Source organism: Mytilus galloprovincialis, chromosome 4 (assembly GCF_965363235.1).
Source record: "Mytilus galloprovincialis chromosome 4, xbMytGall1.hap1.1, whole genome shotgun sequence".
Taxonomy (NCBI): Eukaryota; Metazoa; Mollusca; class Bivalvia; order Mytilida; family Mytilidae; genus Mytilus; species Mytilus galloprovincialis.
Window position 1 is genome coordinate 80,231,516 of NC_134841.1, and position 21,783 is coordinate 80,253,298.

Genomic DNA, 21,783 nt, shown 5'->3' on the forward strand with positions numbered 1-21,783 from the left:
ATACTAAGAACATTGATAATGTTGGGTTTATGGAATACTTGAAGTAGAACCTTCATATTATAGACTTTCAAATTGAATTCCATGAAAAACAAAACAGGCGATACTTCTCACTTGTGTTTGTTATCATTGTCCTCATTTAACTGGTTCAATATGTTTCCAAAAATATCAAATATTTGTCTCGCCTTTGTATTTTGTCGCAGTATGCGAGATACAGTGATTACTATCCATCGGCTATGACGACGCAATCCATTTGTATAAAGCTTTAATATTCTGTTTATCATATGTCCATCATTGTCCTTGTCCTCATTTTCATAGTTCAGCGACTGCTTGAACCAATAAAAGTTTTTTTTTATTATGTTAATTTCTTACTTACTAAGTGAGTGTAAAATGATAACAAATTCAATACTATGTGTATGAGTTCCTTGCAGCTTGTGCATGTACGTCAGACAAAGCTCACCTGACCTCGATCTCATTTCGTGGATCAGTGATAAAGGTAGAGTTACGTGAGGAGTCCGTTTCTCAAATTCTATAAGCATGAGGGCAATTTTTTTTTTTTTTTTGGGGGAAAGTTTGTAAGGGTACATGTCAGTCTGGCGGGTTTCATCTGACATTGACCTTATTTTTCATGGTTCAGTGGTCGACGTTAAGTTTTTGTGTTTTTGTCAGTCTTTCGTTGACCATAAGCAAAAGGACAACTTGAATGGAATGATTGTAAGGTGTACATATCTATGATCTGTAAGGGTTCATTTGACCATGACCTCAGCGAGCAAGCAACCTAACCAAAGATATTACCTTTAGCTACACACTCAATGCAATCGGCTGTAATAGAAACCATTTTCTTTAGTTTATGAAATTGTTCCATTGCGTAAATGTTGAACTATATGTTCTTAATCTCATTTGTGTGACTCATATTGTCTACATTAAATGTTTGTGATTAGATCAGATTTTCAATTACTGCAAGTAATATAGATGAACTTCCTTTAGTTCGTATTATTAATCATCTATGTCAGGATTTTTTTTATTTCTGCAACGGACATCCTTTCTTATTTCCAAACCACGATCTTGTAAAGTCAAGCAAAGAAACAAAGGCATAAACAACGTAATTTCTAAACAATATACAAAGTAATCACGTTTTCAAACGTGTGCAATTACTTTAACTAACTGTAACTGTTTAAAGTACTTAATAATAGTAAGAATAGCAATTACCTATAGTATATATTAATAAGAAGTGGTTTGGTTGCCAATGTACTATTCAAAATGAATCCGCCGATTTCATTTTTCCAGTAAGAGCGTTATATTGAAAATCTTATGCGTTTTCACGTTTTTTACTTTAGCAATTTGGTGTTTGATTTCGCGTTCGCGCTTTCGCCATTGAAGATGTAAAGGCGACAACCGTGAAAAGCGAAATTGGTCACATCTGCGGCTTCTATAGTGTTTACCTCGACGGAAATGTTTACCTACATTACATAACCTGTTGAATTGTTTTTAGATACGTGTCTATGTAATATTTAGTTTTATGGGGTTCTAAACCTAAAGCTTTTGGTCCAAACATGCGTTGGAACATCGGAAATAAACACATTTATTCTAAAACCAGTTGTTGGCATGATACAGGTTATGTTCTCCTGTATTTTTTAAATGGTTTGATACTAAATCCCTAACAGGAGGGATTGTGCTTGATTTTCATATGATGCAGACATAATATCCCTATAATCAGTTTAATTGAGGTCTGGAGCTGGCATTTCAGTAACTGCTATAGAAGCTTGTACTAATTCTTTGTTAATTTATTCATCATTGTCATAAAATGATTTTGTTAAGTTTCTTCTGTTACCTATTCTAACATCGGACTCGGACTTCTTTTTACTAGCTGAGTTTTACCTGAGACTATTATACTAACTGTTAGTCTCAGGTTTTACTGTGCATATTGCTGTGTTTTTGTCAAGTTATTCTACATTTGCTAGAAGTTTAGGGGGAGGGTTAAGATCTCATAAAACATGTGTACGCCTATTCTAAGTCGGGAGCCTCTAGCTTTTGTAAGTCTTGTATTTTGCCTTTTTTATTTTATTTCAATTCATATTTATGTTTCTGAATTTAGCCGATATGGTGTCCATTTTCGCGGAACTATATAGTACACCTCAGAGCACACATTTTTTGTTTGTTTCGGGGCCAGCCTCCATTAGGTACCAGATTTTCTCGTGTGTTGAAGACCCATTGGTGGTCTTGGGCTGTTTTCTGGTTTTTGGTCGGGTTGGTTGTCTCTTTTACACATTCCCGTTTCCATTCAGTCAATTTTATTAGCGGGTAGACTATAAGTGCATGACACTTCGGTATTTATCTAAATTATAATGTGTATCATTAACACCATAACTATTCAATATAAAGTAAATATAGGGTGTTGAAAACGACAATATAAACACTTAATTGTATTTTTCCTGTCTATAATAAATCAATTATACTGTCTTACTGGAAAAAGACGAAATACAGACTGAGATACTAAACTAGGGGAGGGGGTTAAAAAAATCCCAAGTCGGGAAGACCAGACAACACAGTTGTCAAAACTTGAGATTACTCAAAAACCTGTTGTCAACAATAACATTGTAAAAAGGTCCTGTAATGCTTTTTCAGTTTACACTTTTAACCTACAACTGCTATAACTATCTTTTTTTTAGATAGTTCAGGGACGGACGGACGGACGGACGACGGACGCATAGGAATGATAAAAGCTATCATGGTCTTTTAGTGCAGGTGAGCTGAAGTGGCTCATTCCAGTGGCACGTTTTCGTATGTTCAGTAAAAACAATCAGCGACATGTATATATATGAATGATACTATTTATAGTATTTATGGAACAATTAAAAGCGGAAAGTTTTACCGATATGTTTTAATTTTAAGATTGCATCTTCGGGATTTTTCCTTACAATCGAAGGAAATACCCGATAGACTTCCCGAAAATGGCAACGAAAATAGAAGATTGGATGTGTGAAGAATTAGAAAAGCTTGGCATTCCAGCTTCTCATGAAAATGCACAGTAAGTGTAGGGTAAAACTTTTCAGGTGTACAAGGGAATCATATAACCATGTAAGGTTGTCGAGATTATGAAGCCAGAGAAATATTTGCAATATGTTGATGTGCAAAATGATGATTGTGCAATAATCTGTAAATCGCTTTGGATTTAATGTTTGATATATTTTAATGTGTGAGTGATTATTTTATTTATTTGTCAACACTTTGAGTTGTTTTTTTTTTTTGAAAAGTATCTAAAATATCACTACAATTTCCATTTTGTACTATTTCTATTGTCACCTGAACGCCTTTAACGTCAGAGATCATCAGAGACAGAGGGACATTCAAACTCAGAAGTCGAAAATAAACTGAATACGCCAAGGCTAAAACAAACAAAAAAGACAAATAGACAAACAAAAACACCCAAAACACAACATTGAAAACTAGAGACTAATCAACACGAACCCCACCACAAACAGAGTGATGTCAGGTGCTCCAAAAGAGTAAGCAGATCCTGCTCCACATGTGGCACCCATTATGTTGCTCATGTTAGTACAAACCCAGTCACAAAGGCCAAGTGAGCTTTTCTCATCACTTGGCGTCCGGCGTCGTCCGTCGTCGTCGTCCTGCGTTAACTATTACAAAAATCTTCTCCTCTAAAACTACTGGGCCAAATTTAACCAAACTTGGCCACAATCATCATTAGGGTATCTAGTTTAAAAAATGTGTCCGGTGACCCAGCCAACCAACCAAGATGGCCGCCATGGCTAAAAATAGAACATAGGGGTAAAATGCAGTTTTTGGCTTATAACTCAAAAACCAAAGCATTTAGAGCAAATCTGACATGGGGTAATATTGTTCATCAGGTCAAGATCTATCTGCCCTGAAATTTTCAGATGAATCGGACATTTCGTTGTTGGATTGCTGCCCCTGAAATGGTAATTTTAAGGAAATTTTGCTGTTTTTGGTTATTATCTTGAATATTATTATAGATAGAGATAAACTGTAAACAGCAATAATGTTCAGCAAAGTAAGATCTACAAATAAGTCAAACATGACCAAAATGGTCAGTTGACCACTTTAGGATTTATTGCCCTTTATAGTCAATTTTTAACCATTTTTCGTAAATCTTAATAATCTTTTAGAAAAATCTTCTCCTCTGAAACTACTGGGCCAAATTTAACCAAACTTGGCCATAATCATCATTGGGGTATTTAGTTAAAAAAATTTGTCCGATGCCTCGCCCAACCAACCAAGATGGCCGCCATGGCTAAAAATAGAACATAGGGGTAAAATGCAGTTTTTGGCTTATAACTCAAAAACCAAAGCATTTAGAGCAAATCTGACATGAGTAAAATTGTTCATCAGGTCAAGATCTATCTGCCCTGGAATTTTCAGATGAATCGGACATTCAGTTGTTGGGTTGCTGCCCCTGAAATGGTAATTTTAAGGAAATTTTGCTGTTTTTGGTTATTATCTTGAATATTATCATAGATAGAGATAAACTGTAAACAGCAATAATGTTCAGCAAAGTCAGATCTACAAGTAAGTCAACATGACCAAAATGGTCAGTTGACCACTTTAGGAGTTATTGCCCTTTATAGTCAATTTTTAACCATTTTTCGTAAATCTTAGTAATCTTTTAGAAAAATCTCCTCTGAAACTACTGGGCCAAATTTAACCAAACTTAGCCATAATCATCATTGGAGTATCTAGTTAAAAAAATGTGTCCGGTAACTCGGCCAACAAACCAAGATGGCCGCCATGGCTAAAAATAGAACATGGGGTTAAAATGCAGTTTTTGGCTTATAACTCAAAAACCAAAGCATTAAGAGCAAATCTGACAGGAAGTAAAATTGTTGATCAGGTCACGATCTATCTGCCCTGGAATTTTCAGATGAATCGGATAATCGGTTGTTAGGTTGCTGCCCCTGAATTGGTAATTTTGAGGAAATTTTGCTGTTTTTTTGTTATTATCTTGAATATTATTATAGAGATAAGCTGTAAACAGCAATAATGTACAGCAAAGTAAGAACTAAAAATAAGTCAGTATGACCAAAATAGTCAATTGACCCCCTAAGGAGTTATTACCCTTCATAGTCAATTTTTAACCGGATTTTTGTGACAAAAATGTCGGTTATTGATTTGGGGATGTACGGCGGGCGGGCGGTCGGTCGGGCGGGCGGGCGGGCGTCACTCAAATGTTGTCCGTGCATTAACTCATGAACCGTTCAACCAAAGCTTTTAACATTTTAATATGTTGTTACTGACAACTAAATGAAGGTCAAGATCAATAATGGCGATTTTGACTTTTACCGTTCAGGAGTTATGGTTCTTGAAAGATTAAAAAATGGAGTTTCCAGTCGTGTCCGTGCATTTACGCATGAACTGTTCTACCTAAGCTTCCCAAATTTTAATATGTTGTTACTGATGACAAAATGGAGGTCAAGTTCAATAATGACGATTTTGACTTTTACCGTTCAGGAATTAAGGTTCTTGAAAGATTGAAAAATGGTGTTTCCAGTCGCGTCCCTGCATTTACACATGAACTGTTTTACCAAAGCTTCCCAAATTTTAATATGTTGTTACTGATGACAAAATAGAGGTCAAGTTCAATAATGACGATTTTGACTTTTACCGTTCAGGAGTTATGGTTCTTGAAAGATTGAAAAATGGTGTTTCCAGTCGTGTCCGTGCATTTTCTCATGAATCATTCAACCAAAGCTTTTGAAATTTTTATATGTTGTTACTGATGGCAAATTAGAGGTCAAGTTCAATAATGATGATTTTGACTTTTACCGTTCAGGAGTTATGGTTCTTGAAAGATTGTGAAATGGCGTTTCCATTCACGTTGTTGCATTTACTCATGAACCATTCAATCTAAGCTTTTCAAATTTTAAGATGTTGATACTGAAGACAAAATGGAGGTCAAATTTGATATTGACGATTTTCACTTTCACCATTCATCAGTAATGGTTCTTGTGATATTGCCAGGACACAAATAAATATTAATAAATCCGGTTTGCTGTCGTTGTGACAGCCTCTTGTTAACAATTTTCTTAAAATTTGAAGATTTTCAATAACATTTTCCACAGAAAGTACTGTTATAGATAGAGATAATTGTAACCAGCAAGAATGTTTAGTAAAGTAAGATCTACAAACACATCACCATCACCAAAACACAATTTTGTCATGAATCCATCTGTGTCCATTGTTTAATATTCACATAGACCAAGGTGAGCGACACAGGCTCTAAAGAGCCTCTAGTTTTCTTTATTCTTGAAGATATTGATTTGATATTTGGTACATAGTTTTATCATGACTAGTTACAGATCAAGTTGGAATTTTGTTCCAGACTGGTGATTTAGTCATGTTAGTTTAGAGTTATGGTCCATATCTAATGTTAGAGTACTATGTTAAACCATATTTCTGTACAAAGGGAGATAACTCATTTAAAATAAAATACATTCTTTTGTAAATCCATGTAGTTGGAAGAATTTTGTTGCAGGTTTGTTTGTTATTTTTTATAAACTAATTTTCAGAATGCTATACACGTATATTTAAAAAAAATTATGAATAATTAGATAAAAAATCTATTTTTATAAAGGTACATATGTCATTATATACATTGTGTAAACATTTTTTTTATAGATGAGTTACAAATCTATATTAATTAGTGACAACTGAAAGAAAAAATATTTGGAACATTTGATCATAATTTGAAAATAGATATATACATTGTATTACATCATATCTAATTTTAGAGAACTATTAATCATATCTAATGTTAGAGTTTTCCCCACTTTTTTCATCAGGCTTGAAGATATTGATTGATAATTGGTATATAGTCTTATCATTACAAGTAACGAATCAAGTTCAAATTTTTGTTTTGGTCTGATAATTTTGTGCAGAGTAATGGTCCTTGGACTTGAAAAATGCACTCATATAATCAAGTTTTCCACACTTTTTAGCTCACCTGACCTGAAAGATCAAGTGAGCTTTTCTCATCACTTGGCGTCCGTCGTCCGTAAACTTTTACAAAAATCTTCTCCTCTGAAACTACTGGGCCAAATTTAACCAAACTTGGCCACAATCATCCTTGGGGTATCTAGTTTAAAAAATGTGTCCGATGACCTGGCCATCAAACCAAGATGGCCACCATGGCTAAAAATAGAACACAGGGGTAAAATGTATATTTTGGCTTATATCTTTAAAACCAAAGCATTTAGAGCAAATCTGACATGGGGTAAAATTGTTAATCAGGTAAGATCTATCTGCCCTGAAATTTTCAGACGAATCATACAACCTGTTGTTGGGTTGCTGCCCCTGAATTGGTAATTTTAAGGAAATTTTGCAGTTTTTGGTTATTATCTTGAATACTGTTATAGATAGAGATAAATTGTAAACAGCAATAATGTTCAGCAAAGTAAGATCTACAAATAAGTAGTGTTGTCAAATCGTACACTTTTGTCTAACCGGTTACTCGGATAATCGTTCGACGCGATTAACCGGTTAACCGGTAGTTTGAGTTGGTGCTTGTAGTACCCTACACTTAGATATAAGATGTGGTATGATAGTCAATTTGACAACCTTTCATCCAAGTCATAAATTTACGCTTTTAGAATTGAAGTGTGTCCTCTGGCATTATAAGGCTTGTCTGTGAAAAAAAGCGTTTGTACCAACTTTAGATTGAAAAATAAAAAAAAAGACTTCTTGATCTCTTAGAATTGAATATGTCTGAAACTGATTATTCTTTTCTTTTCACTTGTTGTCTCCGAAAATGATTTTGAGTGTTTCAGTTTGAATGATTAATTATAAAAAAGAAGATGTGGTATGATTGCCAATGAGACAATTCTCCACAAGAGATCAAAATGACACAGAAATTTACAACTATAGGTCACCGTACGGCCTGTTTCTTTACTTTGTTTGCATGTTACTCGTACTATCACGGATACATTGAGTACATTCACATTGGTTTGCATTTCACAATTTTTGAGTTAGCATTTCGTTTAAAGTAAGACTAAGCCTTGCACGACGGAGGTTGCACATTAGATGTAGGTTTACACAATATTAGATCAGAAACGAAATAATGAAGTAAATCGTAAAATTTAATCGCATTACTGATTTAGAGTTACTGTTAAAAAAAACATGTATACTAATTATGTTTCTTTAAGATCCTTCCCCGAGCTGAGAAACAAGTTCTAATTAATTTTATGTTTATATGATTAACAATAGCAATCAATTTACTGAACAATTGATCTGTAAAATTAATTACCACGACGACAATTTTAAAATAAAACCTAACTATTTAATGATTTCAATACAAATTTATATAAAATCTATTAAAATTGAAAAAAAGTCCGGTTAACCGGTTAGCGCTTTTGATATTCGGTATTCCAGTTAACCGTTGACAACACTACAAATAAGTCAACATGATCAAAATTGTCAGAGAACCCCTTAAGGAGTTAATGTCCTTTATAGTCAATATTGAACAACTTTTCGTCATATTTGTAACTTGTACAAAAATCTTCTTTTCTAAAACTATGGGCAAAATTTAACCAAACCTGGCCACAATCATTACTAGGTTATCTATTTTAAAAAAGTGTCTAATGACCCCGCCTATCAACCAAGATGGCCGACATCAGTAAATACAGTAACAGGTGAGCGACACAGGCTCTTGAGAGCCTCTAGTTTTAGTCATGCTTGAAGATATTGACTTGATATTTTCTTTTTGTTTAATACACCATGACAAGTTACAGAACAAGTTAGCATTTTGTTACTGTATGAATTTTTACCCAGTAGGGAACTATGTATTGCGGCAATACTCTCAGAATGTTTGTTGAATATGAGTTTTGCATAAATTTATGACATTGAAAATTCTGTTATTATATTTTACAGCTACATTCTGAGTATAGGAAGTGCAGAAGATTTAGAGGAATACATGTTGGAGTTATTAGATGGCAGTGATCCACGTGTCCATAAATTTATACATGAATTATTAATAAAATGGGATCCACCTGAAAATGGACCTGAAATTATACAGGTACATACCAAGTTAATAGCTGATAAATTCTTTTATTGAAATTAGAATTGACAGGTACTTTTATCACCAACAATAAGTCATGGCATACAAAATTCTTAAAACTAATTAAGGTGCATATTACAGGTTCTAATATGTCCCCATTGAAGAATTCTTTTCAAAATTAAATTTCAGACAGACCAAATGCATGTTGCCCCAGTTGTTGTACATAAACAAGGATTGGTGTGTCAATGTCACACACAATGATAAAATACACACAATAATTATATTGTTAAAAAGTATGCAATATTTACATGGTATTCATTTTCTTAGGTTTACAGAAAACCTGCACTAGGGGATGAGGATGGGAATTCAAAGAAAAAAACAGAGAAATCAAACAAGCACACAGACAACCAGAAAAAAGGACTGCTGAATGGCGCTACCAAATCTAAAAGTGTAAGTACACATAAGTTTACCTGCAGAAAACACTTCATCCACAATTAAGTTTTAAATTTGGTCACTCTGACTTACATTTATTTCATGGTTTATGTTATGTCTGAGTTTAGCTATCATATACCAAGTGATCTAGAATCATATAACAGTTTTCCTTTAAAAGTAGGTCACAGTGTTCTACATTTTTGGCTTTATTGACTTAGGGTGAGTTATCATGTCTACATGTATGTTTTAAGTATGAAAAGGATTGCATCAATCACTCAAAGACTATTTTGTGCTAAAAAACTTTAATTTTTTTTGTCATATGCACACTATCAGTAACTTGTAACTGAAAATACCAAAAATGTTGGATAATACAATAGATTACATGAACATCCAACAACTCGGAGATAAAAGACATTTAAACAAAGGCAAACAACAACAAACAAAATATTGTCCAAAATAGCCTGACTTGATACTCACACAACATGTGTGTGTTTGGGGATGGGTGTTTAAATCATATGTACATGCTTACAAAACACTGTTTTTTATCTAGACCATTTTGTTGAGTAAAATAAAAACCTGCTACATATATATATGTATGTGCAAAGATAAGATTTTATACAAGATAATGCTAGATTGGCTTATAGTTAAGTGTCCCTTTGGGTTTATCATGTATGTTTCATGCTCAAAATGCACTTTTGCAAAATTTCATGTGGTAAGAACTTTTTTTGAAAAAAATGTCATAGATCAACACACAAACAAATGTGAGAAAAAAATCTATAAAAAATTGACAGAGCTGTATGGATATGTTATTTCTTTTTAGTAATTGTTATACATTTTGATCTTTATTATTTACTTAATTGTTTACTTTTCATTTTAGGATAGTTTTCCATCTGCACAGTTACCATCCAACGATTTTAAAAAGAAAAGTAAATTTGTGCCGCTATTTAGTCAGGAAGGACAGGAGAAGACAGTTGTTAAATTACAAGGTAGAAATAGATTTAATCTGCCATTGATACTTATAGGATTATAGTTATCTTATTATATATCTAGAAGATAAGCTATAAACAAATATTTTCATTGCATTTTTCTCAAAAACTTGAAAAAACAAAGGGACTTCATATTTGGTTTGCAGCTTGACAATGAGATGTTGTAATATGTCAGAAATTCCTGTTTGTCTATTCTATGAAATTTAATATGTTGAATGAACTTAAACTTTCATTATATATTTCTCCAGTATGTCTTTACAGAAAAAAGTGTGGAGAATATATTAAGAACAAATGTATATAAGTACAAATGTATTTAATCATATGATAAAAGTGAGCATATTGTCAGGTTTTGCAGGGATAGTATAAAACTTTTTTTGAGCTTATTTGGTGCCACTTCTAGCAATTAACTTAAAAAACTGCCAGGATTATTAGAAATATCATCAACTTGCTCCCTAATGTGTTTTTTCATATTGATTGAAAAATGAACACACAAAATAAAGTTTTCTAGACTCCAAACACAAAAGTTATAATTCTTGTTGAAAAGTACTGCTACATTTTTTCACGATAGTAATGTCATGAAAAAATATGTTTATTTACAAAACTCTCAAAGCTGTGTCTATATAGTTATATGACAATATTGTATATTCTTACGAAAAATATATATGAATCATAATAGTGTTTAATATTTTGTATCAATTAAACAGGTCGACATGCATGTGAATGTCAGGCAGCCAAACACAAACTGATAAGTAATTGTACAAGATGTGGAAGAGTTGTTTGTGAACAGGAAGGATCGGGACCATGTTTGTTTTGTGGACATTTGGTAAGGCTATCAGAAGAAAAGTATTATCAAACCTGATTGAAGTTTTTATAATGATTAAATACAATTCTTGCCATATTCTAAAGTTTTTAGTTTGATGAATATTATTTTTCAAATAAGACCATATACTACAGGTGTGCATGTGAGAGGGATTTTCATTTCCTTTTATTTTTCACAAATGACTTGAACTTTGTCATTTTATTTAATGAGAATGTGCCTTTTTTCAGGGTTTTGATTTTCTTAAATTTTCCACAAATGTCAAGATGTTGAACATTTTGTGGAAATATTATACATGCAAATTACATATAATAATTGTTTGAAAATAGTCAGGATTTGGTTTTGCTTTAAAATTTCCATAAATGACAGGATGTTGAAATACGCCATTTTTATGACCCTGTGACAATTTATCATACCAGTCCATAATTTTCTTTGATGATGATGTTGCCAAGGAAGTAACATTTGAATGGGTAATCATCATGAGACAGCAATCCAATAAAATAATAAACAATAGTCATTGAGAGGGCAATATACAGTCTCAAACAAAAGACAAGCGTTTATACAATATGTGAAGCTTTTGAAAGCCTATTGTTAACTTTACATCACTTTGCAGGTTTGTACAGTTGAAGAACAGGAAGTGCTATCTCGTGGGTCAAAGAAAAGTGAACAGTTACGACATCGGTTAATGAAGGATGCAGATCGAGTGCAATATGTCAGAGACAAAAAAGACTTCTTACCTAGTTCTAATTCTAAAATTAATGACGGATATCAGAAAGCTCTTCAACATAAAGATAAATTATTAGATTATGATAAAACAAGGTAACTGCATATGCTGTTGGTCTTCACTTCTATATTCTCTAATTTTTGAAGAATTTTTCACCTATTAAATTTTTGGCTGTTATTCACTTTTGTTTAAAAAACGGATGTCCAATCTGATGCCTCATATCTTGTTTACTGCAAAAATAAAGGACTTAAATATCACATCAATTCTTAAAAAAATCAGTTTAATATCCACGCTATCTCTTTTTGAAGTTGGGATTCAAATTCAATATTCTGGGTTTTTTTTTTTATTTATTCAAGTTTAAAGCAACTTTCGATAGATTTTGAAGGGGGCATGAGTCCGACATTTCAGAAAACTTAAAAAAAAGTTGTATTTTGGATAAAAACATATCAGGTTATTATATACAACATGTTGCCTACTAAGTTGGAATTTTTTTTAACAAAAAGTGGCATCAACAAACAATGAATGATAAGTATTCACTATTGATTTATAGTTGATTATTTATAAGAGAAAAACAGTTTGTTAGATGCAAACAGATTTTATTTATTTAGGTAATTTTTGTGAACAAAGTTATTTGATAAGACTTATAAAAATATTTAAGATTATTAATTATTGTTCATTTTCAGTGCAAGGAGAACACAAGTAATAGACGATGAATCTGATTATTTTGCTACGGACAGTAATAGATGGCTTAGTAATAAAGAACGAGAAAAATTACGGAAACGTGAAGAAGAATTACGGTCACAACGATTTGCTTCAAGAAAAGATAGAAAAATTACATTAGATTTTGCAGGTCGACAAGTTCTAGAAGAAAACAATACGGTTGATATGTATAACGTGAATGATGAGGTAGTTCAGGAAATACAATATGGTGCTAAACATAAAAAACAGGAGTTTGTACACAAAGAGGAAGACTTTGATTCAATTACTGGAATAGTTAATCCTAATATTAAACAGCATGCACCTCAGGTATATATCATTCAGTACTAGTAGGTTTTGTCTTGTCTGAAACAAATGTAGCATAATGCGAGACTTATGTATGCCAACCTGCTGCAGTGTTAGCTCTTCACATAAAGTCTTGTGTTTCATATGATAGAATGATACTTCACATCTTGTATTTATGCTCTTAATTTTCTGTCTGGCTAATTTCTGTTTGATTTTTAGTTATTATCAAATAATACAAACAGCTAACACAAAGAGATACTATAAACAGCAAGTCAACTACATGTATATTTGTATATATGAACAATTGTAAGGTGAACATGTCTGTCTGGCAGTGTTATCTTATCTCTTTGTCAGGGTTTAGGGGTCAGTGTTTTTTTTTTTGTTTTTTTTTATGGTTTATAATAAACTCAAAGTAAAAGGTACACTATATTTGGTGTATGGAATGAGAAGGTTTTTCTGATCTTATTTTCATAGATCTTGTTAATGTTAAGCTTAATTGGTGGTACATGTATTGATATGTGTGCAGTAAAAAAATAATCAAATAATCAAAATACTATTTAATTATTCCCAGTTATGCAGGTGAGACATCTCAGCATAAACACTCTTCTTTTCCTTTGCCGTTTTGACCATATATTTTCTGTCTCTGTTTGCTTGCTTTAAATAACAATTCAACAACAACAATAAAAAATGGTCAATTGTATTGAATTAATTTAACATTAGTGCCAGTGACAAGTAATACCAAGATGTGTATATGATATTTAAGTGTTTACTTGAACATTTATGTTGTAAAATGTATTAACACCATACCTTATAAATAGTTCATTTTTACATAGTTTGTAGATAACAAGGTTAGTGGTAAAAATTCTCCGGCAAATGTAGTGGGACCAGAAAAAAAGAAACCAGTCAGAATACAAGACAGAGAGTTGTTACAGATGTCAGATGATGGCCATTGTCTTAGCATGCATCAACCATGGGCATTATTGTTGGTCAAAGGTATTAAAATGTAAGTATGAACCAACCATGGGCATTATTGTTGGTCAAAGGTATTAAAATGTAAGAATGCATCAACCATGGTCAAGGGTATTTAAGTGTATGAACCATCCATGGGGAAATCATGGCTTCAAACTATATATTATCCATGGTCGTAACTGTTATACAAGGGCAAGAGTTTGGCAATTTTTCATACAATTTCGGTTTATTTTGAAATGATTTATTTGTTCAGGTCCTTTTTATACGACCGCAAAAATTTTAATTTTTTGGTCGTATATTGCTATCACGTTGGCGTCGTCGTCGTCGTCGTCCGAATACTTTTAGCGCACTCTAACTTTAGTAAAAGTGAATAGAAATCAATGAAATTTTAACACAAGGTTTATGACCACAAAAGGAAGGTTGGGATTGATTTTGGGAGTTTTGGTCCCAACATTTTAGGAATTAGGGGCCAAAAAGGGCCCAAATAAGCATTTTCTTGGTTTTCGCACTATAACTTTAGTTTAAGTGAATAGAAATCTATGAAATTTTGACACAAGGTTTATGACCACAAAAGGAAGGTTGGGATTGATTTTGGGAGTTTTGGTTCCAACAGTTTAGGAATTAAGGGCCAAAAAAGGGCCCAAATAAGCATTATTCTTGGTTTTCGCACAATAACTTTAGTATAAGTAAATAGAAATCAATGAAATTTTAACACAAGGTTTATGACCACAAAAGGAAGGTTGGGATTGATTTTTGGAGTTGAGGTCACAACAGTTTATGAATTAGGGGCCAAAAAGGGGCCCAAATAAACATTATTTTTGGTTTTTGCACCATAACTTTAGTATAAGTAAATAGAAATCTATGAAATTTAAACACAAGGTTTATGACCATAAAAGGAAGGTTGGGTTTGATTTTGGGAGTTTTGGTCCTAACAGTTTAGGAATAAGGGGCCCAAAGGGTCCAAAATTGAACTTTGTGTGATTTCATCAAAAATTGAATAATTGAGGTTCTTTGATATGCCGAATCTAACTATGTATGTAGATTCTTAATTTTTGGTCCCGTTTTCAAATTGGTCTACATTAAGGTCCAAAGGGTCCAAAATTAAACTTAGTTTGATTTTTAACAAAAATTGAATCCTTGGGGTTCTTTGATATGCTGAATTTAAAAATGTACTTAGATTTTTAATTATTGGCCTAGTTTTCAAGTTGGTCCAAATGGGGGTCCAAAATTAAACTTTGTTTGATTTCATCAAAAATTGAATAAATGGGTTCTTTGATATGCCAAATCTAACTGTGTATGTAGATTCTTAATTTTTGGTCCAGTTTTCAAATTGGTCTACATTAAGGTCCAAAGGGTCCAAAATTAAACTAAGTTTGATTTTACCAAAAATTAAATTCTTGGGCTTATTTGATATGCTTTATCTGAATATGTACTTTGATTTTTGATTATGGGCCCAGTTTTCAAGTTGGTCCAAATCAGGATTCCATATCAAGTATTGTGCAATAGCAAGAAATTTTCAATTGCACAGTATTGCACAATAGCAAGAAATATCTAATTGCACAATATTGTGCAATAGCAATTAATTTTCAATTGGAGTTATCTTTCTTTGTATAGAATAGTAGTTGATGATATATGTTGGAAATTTGCCAGACATGACTATGATGTCATTTTCTATTTTTATTTGCCAATAACTTTATGTAAATAACTTCATTGGAAATTTGCCAATATAAAATGTTGCTGATGAAGCTTTTTTTCCTTATCTTATCTAAAATGTTTTTAGATAATGTATGTTGGACATTTGCCAGACATGACTATGATGTCATTTTCTATTTTTATTTGCCAATAACTTTATGTAAATAACTTCATTGGAAATTTGCCAATATAAAATGTTGCTGATGAAGTTTTTTTTATTGTTTTATACAATAAACAATGTATATTCACTTTTACTACCAACCAATCTTTACCATTCAGTGATAACAAGCACTTTATTTTACATTTTAATATTTTATGATGTATTTAAAAGAGTAGTTATTGTTGCAAACTCCATTAGAAATTTGAATTGATATCAGTTTTGGAAAAAGGGAAACGGGGATGTGAAAAAAAAGGGGGGGGGGTTAAATTTTTCTCATTTCAGATTTCATAAATGAAATGAAAATTTCTTCAAACATTTTTTTGAGAGGATTAATATTCAACAGCATAGTGAATTGCTCAAAGGCAAAAAAAACTTTTAAGTTCATTAGACCACATTCATTCTGTGTCAGAAACCTATGCTGTGTCAACTATTTAATTTTAGATTTAAAAAGTTTGAAGAAGAAATCTTTAATTGATTTGTAAAATCTTGACATTTGTTTTGTGTAAAAAAAAACCATGTAATGTCAAAAATTTGATCACAATCCAAATTCAGAGCTGTATCACGCTTGAATGTTTTGTCCATACTTGCCCCAACTGTTCAGGGTTCGACCTCTGCGGTCGTATAAAGCTGCACCCTGCGGAGCACCTTTTTGCAAACTACATGAGTATCAAGTTCATGCAAGAATCACCACATTAACAAAGTATTTTATTACCTCTAAAAAGTGATAACTGATAAATATTTTCACTCTCAATTTGGTATGAAATCTTTTACATTTTGTGATTTAGGGTCTAATCTCTTGTCAGAAGACACTTGCAAACATGCATATTACACAGTAAATAAACAAGTTTGTCATCAGATTTTACAAATACAATTTTAAGAAAGCAAAGTGAAACTTGATTTTAATCAGATTGGCTAAGTACACACTAATGATTTTATTTTTATTTTTGTGTTTTCAATGCCACTTTTAAGCACTGTTTTTTGGCTATTTTGTGGCATTCAATTGTTTTTTTTGTGGAGAAATCCGGAGTGCCTGGAGAAAACCACCAACCCTCGATAGAAAAACAGACAATCCTAGTCGATGAAGTTTGCATTTGAGTGCATCCGCACGATTTTGGTTCAAACTCACAACCTCAGTGTTGGCTGGCTAGTGATTACAGTAGTAACTACTTAGACCACTCAGCCACCGAGGTCCCTGTACAGACTTATGTAGAGCAGCTGAAATATACTATTACAGTCTACAATTATAAGTGAAGTAATATGTACACTTAGATGACAATAATTCAAATGAGTTTATTTTTTTTCTTGTTTCCAGTCATGAAGGTAGATCATGGTATACACCTATCCGTGGACGATTGTGGATTGCTGCTACAGCTAAGTCACCTTCGCCGCAGGAAACAGTGGATGTTGAACAACAGTACAGATATTTACTTAATGGTAGAAATTGTTTTAAATCAGAATAAGTTTTACATGTTTAAAATGGGACTCATAGATTTTATAGAAGTAACACTTGGTAATCATGATTAAAATAAGAACTACTTATTATGTCAGAGCAGTCCACTTTGACTTCATTGTTCTTGTTGCACAGCATTTAGATTCTTTATCTTTTATCTTCTCACTGTCACATTATTTAGCTTAACAAAATTATGAGCTAAACCAAATCTACAAACACTTCAAATTTGGCCGAAATTACAGAAGTAGTTCTCTTTATATGAGTCTTTGCCCTTCAATATCAATTTATTTACCCTACATTGTTTTGGGGAAAAAGTAAAGGAGATAGAAAGAAACTGCTTGACAGTGATTCTAATTTGTACTTTTGATTTTGATATATATGTTTGTATTAACAATGATATTTATTTCTATTTTAGACCAGAAGATATCATTCCCTACACATTACCCAGTAGCCTGCTTGTTAGGTTGTGTTGATCTAGTCGATTGCTTACCACAAGATGAATATAGAAAAAAGGTAGATATACATTTACAAGATTAAATGAAAAAGCATAGAAACTTTTCACTTTATTCTAATAGACCATATTCATATTACCAACTTTTGACTCCAGGTTCTACAATTATTCAACAGCTTACCTACTCTGTTATAGGACATTCTGGTACTCTGTCAATTAAGAGCAACCAAAAAAAATCAAATATATGCAAATTTGGAGGGAAAATTGACTATTTTCTAATGATTTAGTCATGTATAGAAAGCATTTAAAAAGTTAACTTTCACTCAAAATTGTACTGATTAAAATCTTGAATTGATTTATTTACGTTGCTCTTGCTCTAAAGAGTACCAAGATGTCCTACCACAGAGAAGGTATCCTGTAAAAAAAATATTAATTCTGGAGTCAAAAGTCTGTAATATGAAAATGGACTATTGAAAACAAAAGTACCAAAAAATGTTATAAACGATGTTAAAATTGTACCATTAGACGGAACAACTAAGTGACATTGTTTTGTCTCTTGTTTTTCTAAAATATCATCTTCATCCTCTTAATCATGAGAGAAGAGTATTGGGGAAACAACTTGGGTAGCATTATTTATATTGTAAGACAGTTTCTATTGAATTTAAATACTGTGGAATTATTTATTGTTCGTTAACACCAATATTCATCAATTTAACACCAATATTCATGAATTGAGAAAATTTGTATTTTAGTGCATATTTGATTTAGTGATAAAAAAAACAAATTTTACGTACTGTTAACTTACTGTTAACTTAAAATGATTGTGCAGGAGTTATTTTCAGTTATTTGGTGGCAACGTCAAATGCATTACAATATTCCTTGAGTGAATTGTATTTAGATTTTAGAAGAAAACAATATAGACATTAAAGATGAACTTTTTTGGGTGTGGGAATTTAATCCCTAGAATAAAAAGACAGCATTTAAATCCTGACAAATGTCTACATTTACAATACATGCCAAAATGAAATTTCTATTTTTCTTAAAACATTTAACTTTATTCTCGATATACCTGTTGCTGTAAAAGGTCACTCTTATCCAATAATTTCACATACAATACCTTTGCTACAACCTCATCCTGATTTGTATTTGTAGTGATATGAACATCATAGTAAATCTTTTAATGACACCAGTACATTATAGTCACCACTTTCATAACTAACTTTTCTGTTTCAGTTTCCAGACGGGGAGTCGATATCACCTTATGTGTTTATATGTGAAAACCCACAAGAATTAGTTGTTAAATTTCCAATCAAAGGGAAACATAAGATATGTAAGTTTACAATGAGTATAGAGTATATACTAAAGTTTGTGGAGTGGAGTTGTCATCTGTGTCTATATATATATATATATATATATATATATATATATAACTCATCTAAACATCAACCCAACAGCCGGGATTCGAACCCATGCTACTGTGATATCGTGACACCAAATCGCCTGCACTGCAGCCGTCCCGCTAGACCACACGACCACCTGGGCTCTCGATGTTAATGTGGTCGTGTGGTCTAGCGGGACGGCTGCAGTGCAGGCGATTTGGTGTCACGATATCACAGTAGCATGGGTTCGAATCCCGGCGAGGGAAGAACCAAAAATTTGCGAAAGCAAATTTACAGATCTAACATTGTTGGGTTGATGTTTAGACGAGTTATATATACATTATGTACACAGCCATGTATCACCATCATTGATGGCGATCCGATGGATACATCTGTTGTAGAGTTGTCACTGACTCAGACGTACTTATATATATATATATATATATATATTGTCATCTGTGTCTATATATATATATATATATATATAAAATGACTGAATAAATAGTCAACGATCAATCTTACAGGGCGATGGATCATGTAATATGATTCTGTACACTACAAAATATAATATATAACAAGTCAAAAAGGGTACAACATCACCATTAAATAACTATAAAATATACAAATATTAGATATTTCGGATAAATATATATATATATATATATATATGCCATAATATGAGTTCAGTAGAGAGTAAGTTTGACATGTAAACATCAAAATCAAACTATACCATTTAGATAAGATGAAAGGCATTGATCACAGAGGCCGCTGAAAAAAACAACTGAGAAGTATATTATAAAATAAAGAATCTTAGATCTTTGATATTGAAAAAAATATTTGTAGTTAATTGTTTATACTTTCAATAGTTTAGGGACTATTTGTTTTATATAAATATATTATTTTTTTTAAATAAAGAATGTAGAAAGTCTTATAACAAAAACACTTTAGGGACTGCTGCTGAAATTTATTGATCAACATGTTTCGGTGCCTAGGCACCGTTTTCAGGATAAAAACAATACATAAAATCATGCTGTAGTACAAAAACGGGTTGTAAATAAAGAAATATAACTGACAAATTTAGATCAAATTATACCAAGAACTTACAAATCTTTCTTAATTTTATATTTGCAGATAAGTTAGAAGGACATATACATCAAGCTGCCAAGAAAGGATTACGAAGTTCAAGTGATTAAAATCTGTGATAAACAACATGTTAATTGTTTTATGTTATTTTGTGTCTTTATATACAGTTATATACATTGGCATTTTATCTCAGCATCGATTCTACAGATTAAATATAAAGACCTCCCTTGAAAAATATGGACATTGTAAAGACAAAACTAGATCAATTACCTACCAACTTTTTTTATTCAACCGCAGAATTATAAAAATTTTGGTCGTATATTGGTATCCTGTTGTCGTTGACGTCAGCTTTGTCTGAACACGGATGATTTCCAGATAATAACTTTAGTATAAGTAAATAGAAATCAATAAAATCTTGCCCCAACTGTTCCGGATTCGACCTCTACAGTCATATCAGGCTGCGCCCTGCGGAGCATTTTATTCTAATCTGCAAGGAGAATTGAATCAAAAGAGAACCAAAGGCAATGAATTTACAATGAGTAACCTTATTGCTATGCCTGTTTTGTCATAACTGTGCACTAAAATATACCTCATTTGAATGCACTTCTAATGTATTAGTCTATATAATTAAAAATTTCAAGTGTCAGATCAACAACTCTCATGAAGAAAGCCCACAGTTAACAGGAAAAGTTGGTAGGTCTGAACGAGAATTATTTGTATCATTTACATTATCATTATTTTCATTGCTAGGTGTAAAACATTGTTACTAAATTATTAAATATAATAATATTCTAAATATTATTTTCTTTTTTAATAGTATAATAGTCTTTGATTCAAAAGTAATACAACTTGTAGTGTTTATGAACACATATATAACAGCATCAGTGTATAATGTACATGTTTTACAATTACAAACCGTTTGAATCATTGGATAGTCAACGGTAATGGCAACAAATGATATAAATAATGAAATATGAGCATTATATTAGGAATTATGAATAACCAATCTGATTAGCTAAATAAAGATACCAATGCTGATGATATATTTCAGCAGAACTACAGTTTTATTAATAAAAGGGTTTAGATAGGGTCAACAATTATTTTTTTTATACCCCTGCTTTAATGAAGGGGGGTTTTACTGTTTTTACCTCTGTCCATCCATCTGTCCGTCCGTCCGTCTGTCTCATGAATATTTTTCGTTACATTTTTTCTCAGGAACTACAATACAAGGATTTCTGAAATTTGGTTTAATGATTTATATCAGTCAACTATACTGTGTGATGCTTTTTTAGAATCATCACTCAACAACTTCCTGTTTACCAAAATATTCAGCTGGGGGTATTATCAGTGAGCAGTAGTTCACACTTTCACTTGTTATGTCTTGTTTGTCAGTCTGTGCATCCCAAAGTTAGTTTACATTCTCTGTAGTAAGTTTGTCTCAACCAAATGTTATGAAGCTAAGGCACAATGTTTTACACCAGAAAACACAGATCAAGACAACTTTGGGTGGTTTCACTTACATCATTCTCCTATTATGTCCCTTTGTAAATAGAAAAAATGCTAAATTTTCCATTTGCACACTCCTACTTTAGTTTACTCGAACCAAATTTGAT

The 21,783-nt window shown here is 32.2% G+C and overlaps 1 protein-coding gene and 1 long non-coding RNA gene across 2 annotated transcripts in view; one reads left to right on the forward strand and one right to left on the reverse strand.

Annotated features, from left to right (window-relative positions):
* The window catches only part of LOC143073081 (uncharacterized), a 250,732-nt gene that overhangs the window by 65,267 nt on the left and 163,682 nt on the right, over positions 1 to 21,783 (reverse strand). The window lies entirely within an intron of this gene.
* LOC143073078 (activating signal cointegrator 1-like) lies at positions 2,891 to 20,304 on the forward strand. The gene is made up of 12 exons (XM_076248332.1): positions 2,891 to 3,025; positions 8,899 to 9,043; positions 9,353 to 9,475; positions 10,335 to 10,443; positions 11,148 to 11,266; positions 11,874 to 12,079; positions 12,668 to 13,010; positions 13,820 to 13,989; positions 17,120 to 17,241; positions 17,673 to 17,770; positions 18,942 to 19,038; positions 20,219 to 20,304. The coding sequence occupies exons 1-12, from the start codon at positions 2,949 to 2,951 to the stop codon at positions 20,278 to 20,280; spliced, it is 1,671 nt and encodes a 556-aa protein (XP_076104447.1). The 5' UTR covers positions 2,891 to 2,948; the 3' UTR covers positions 20,281 to 20,304.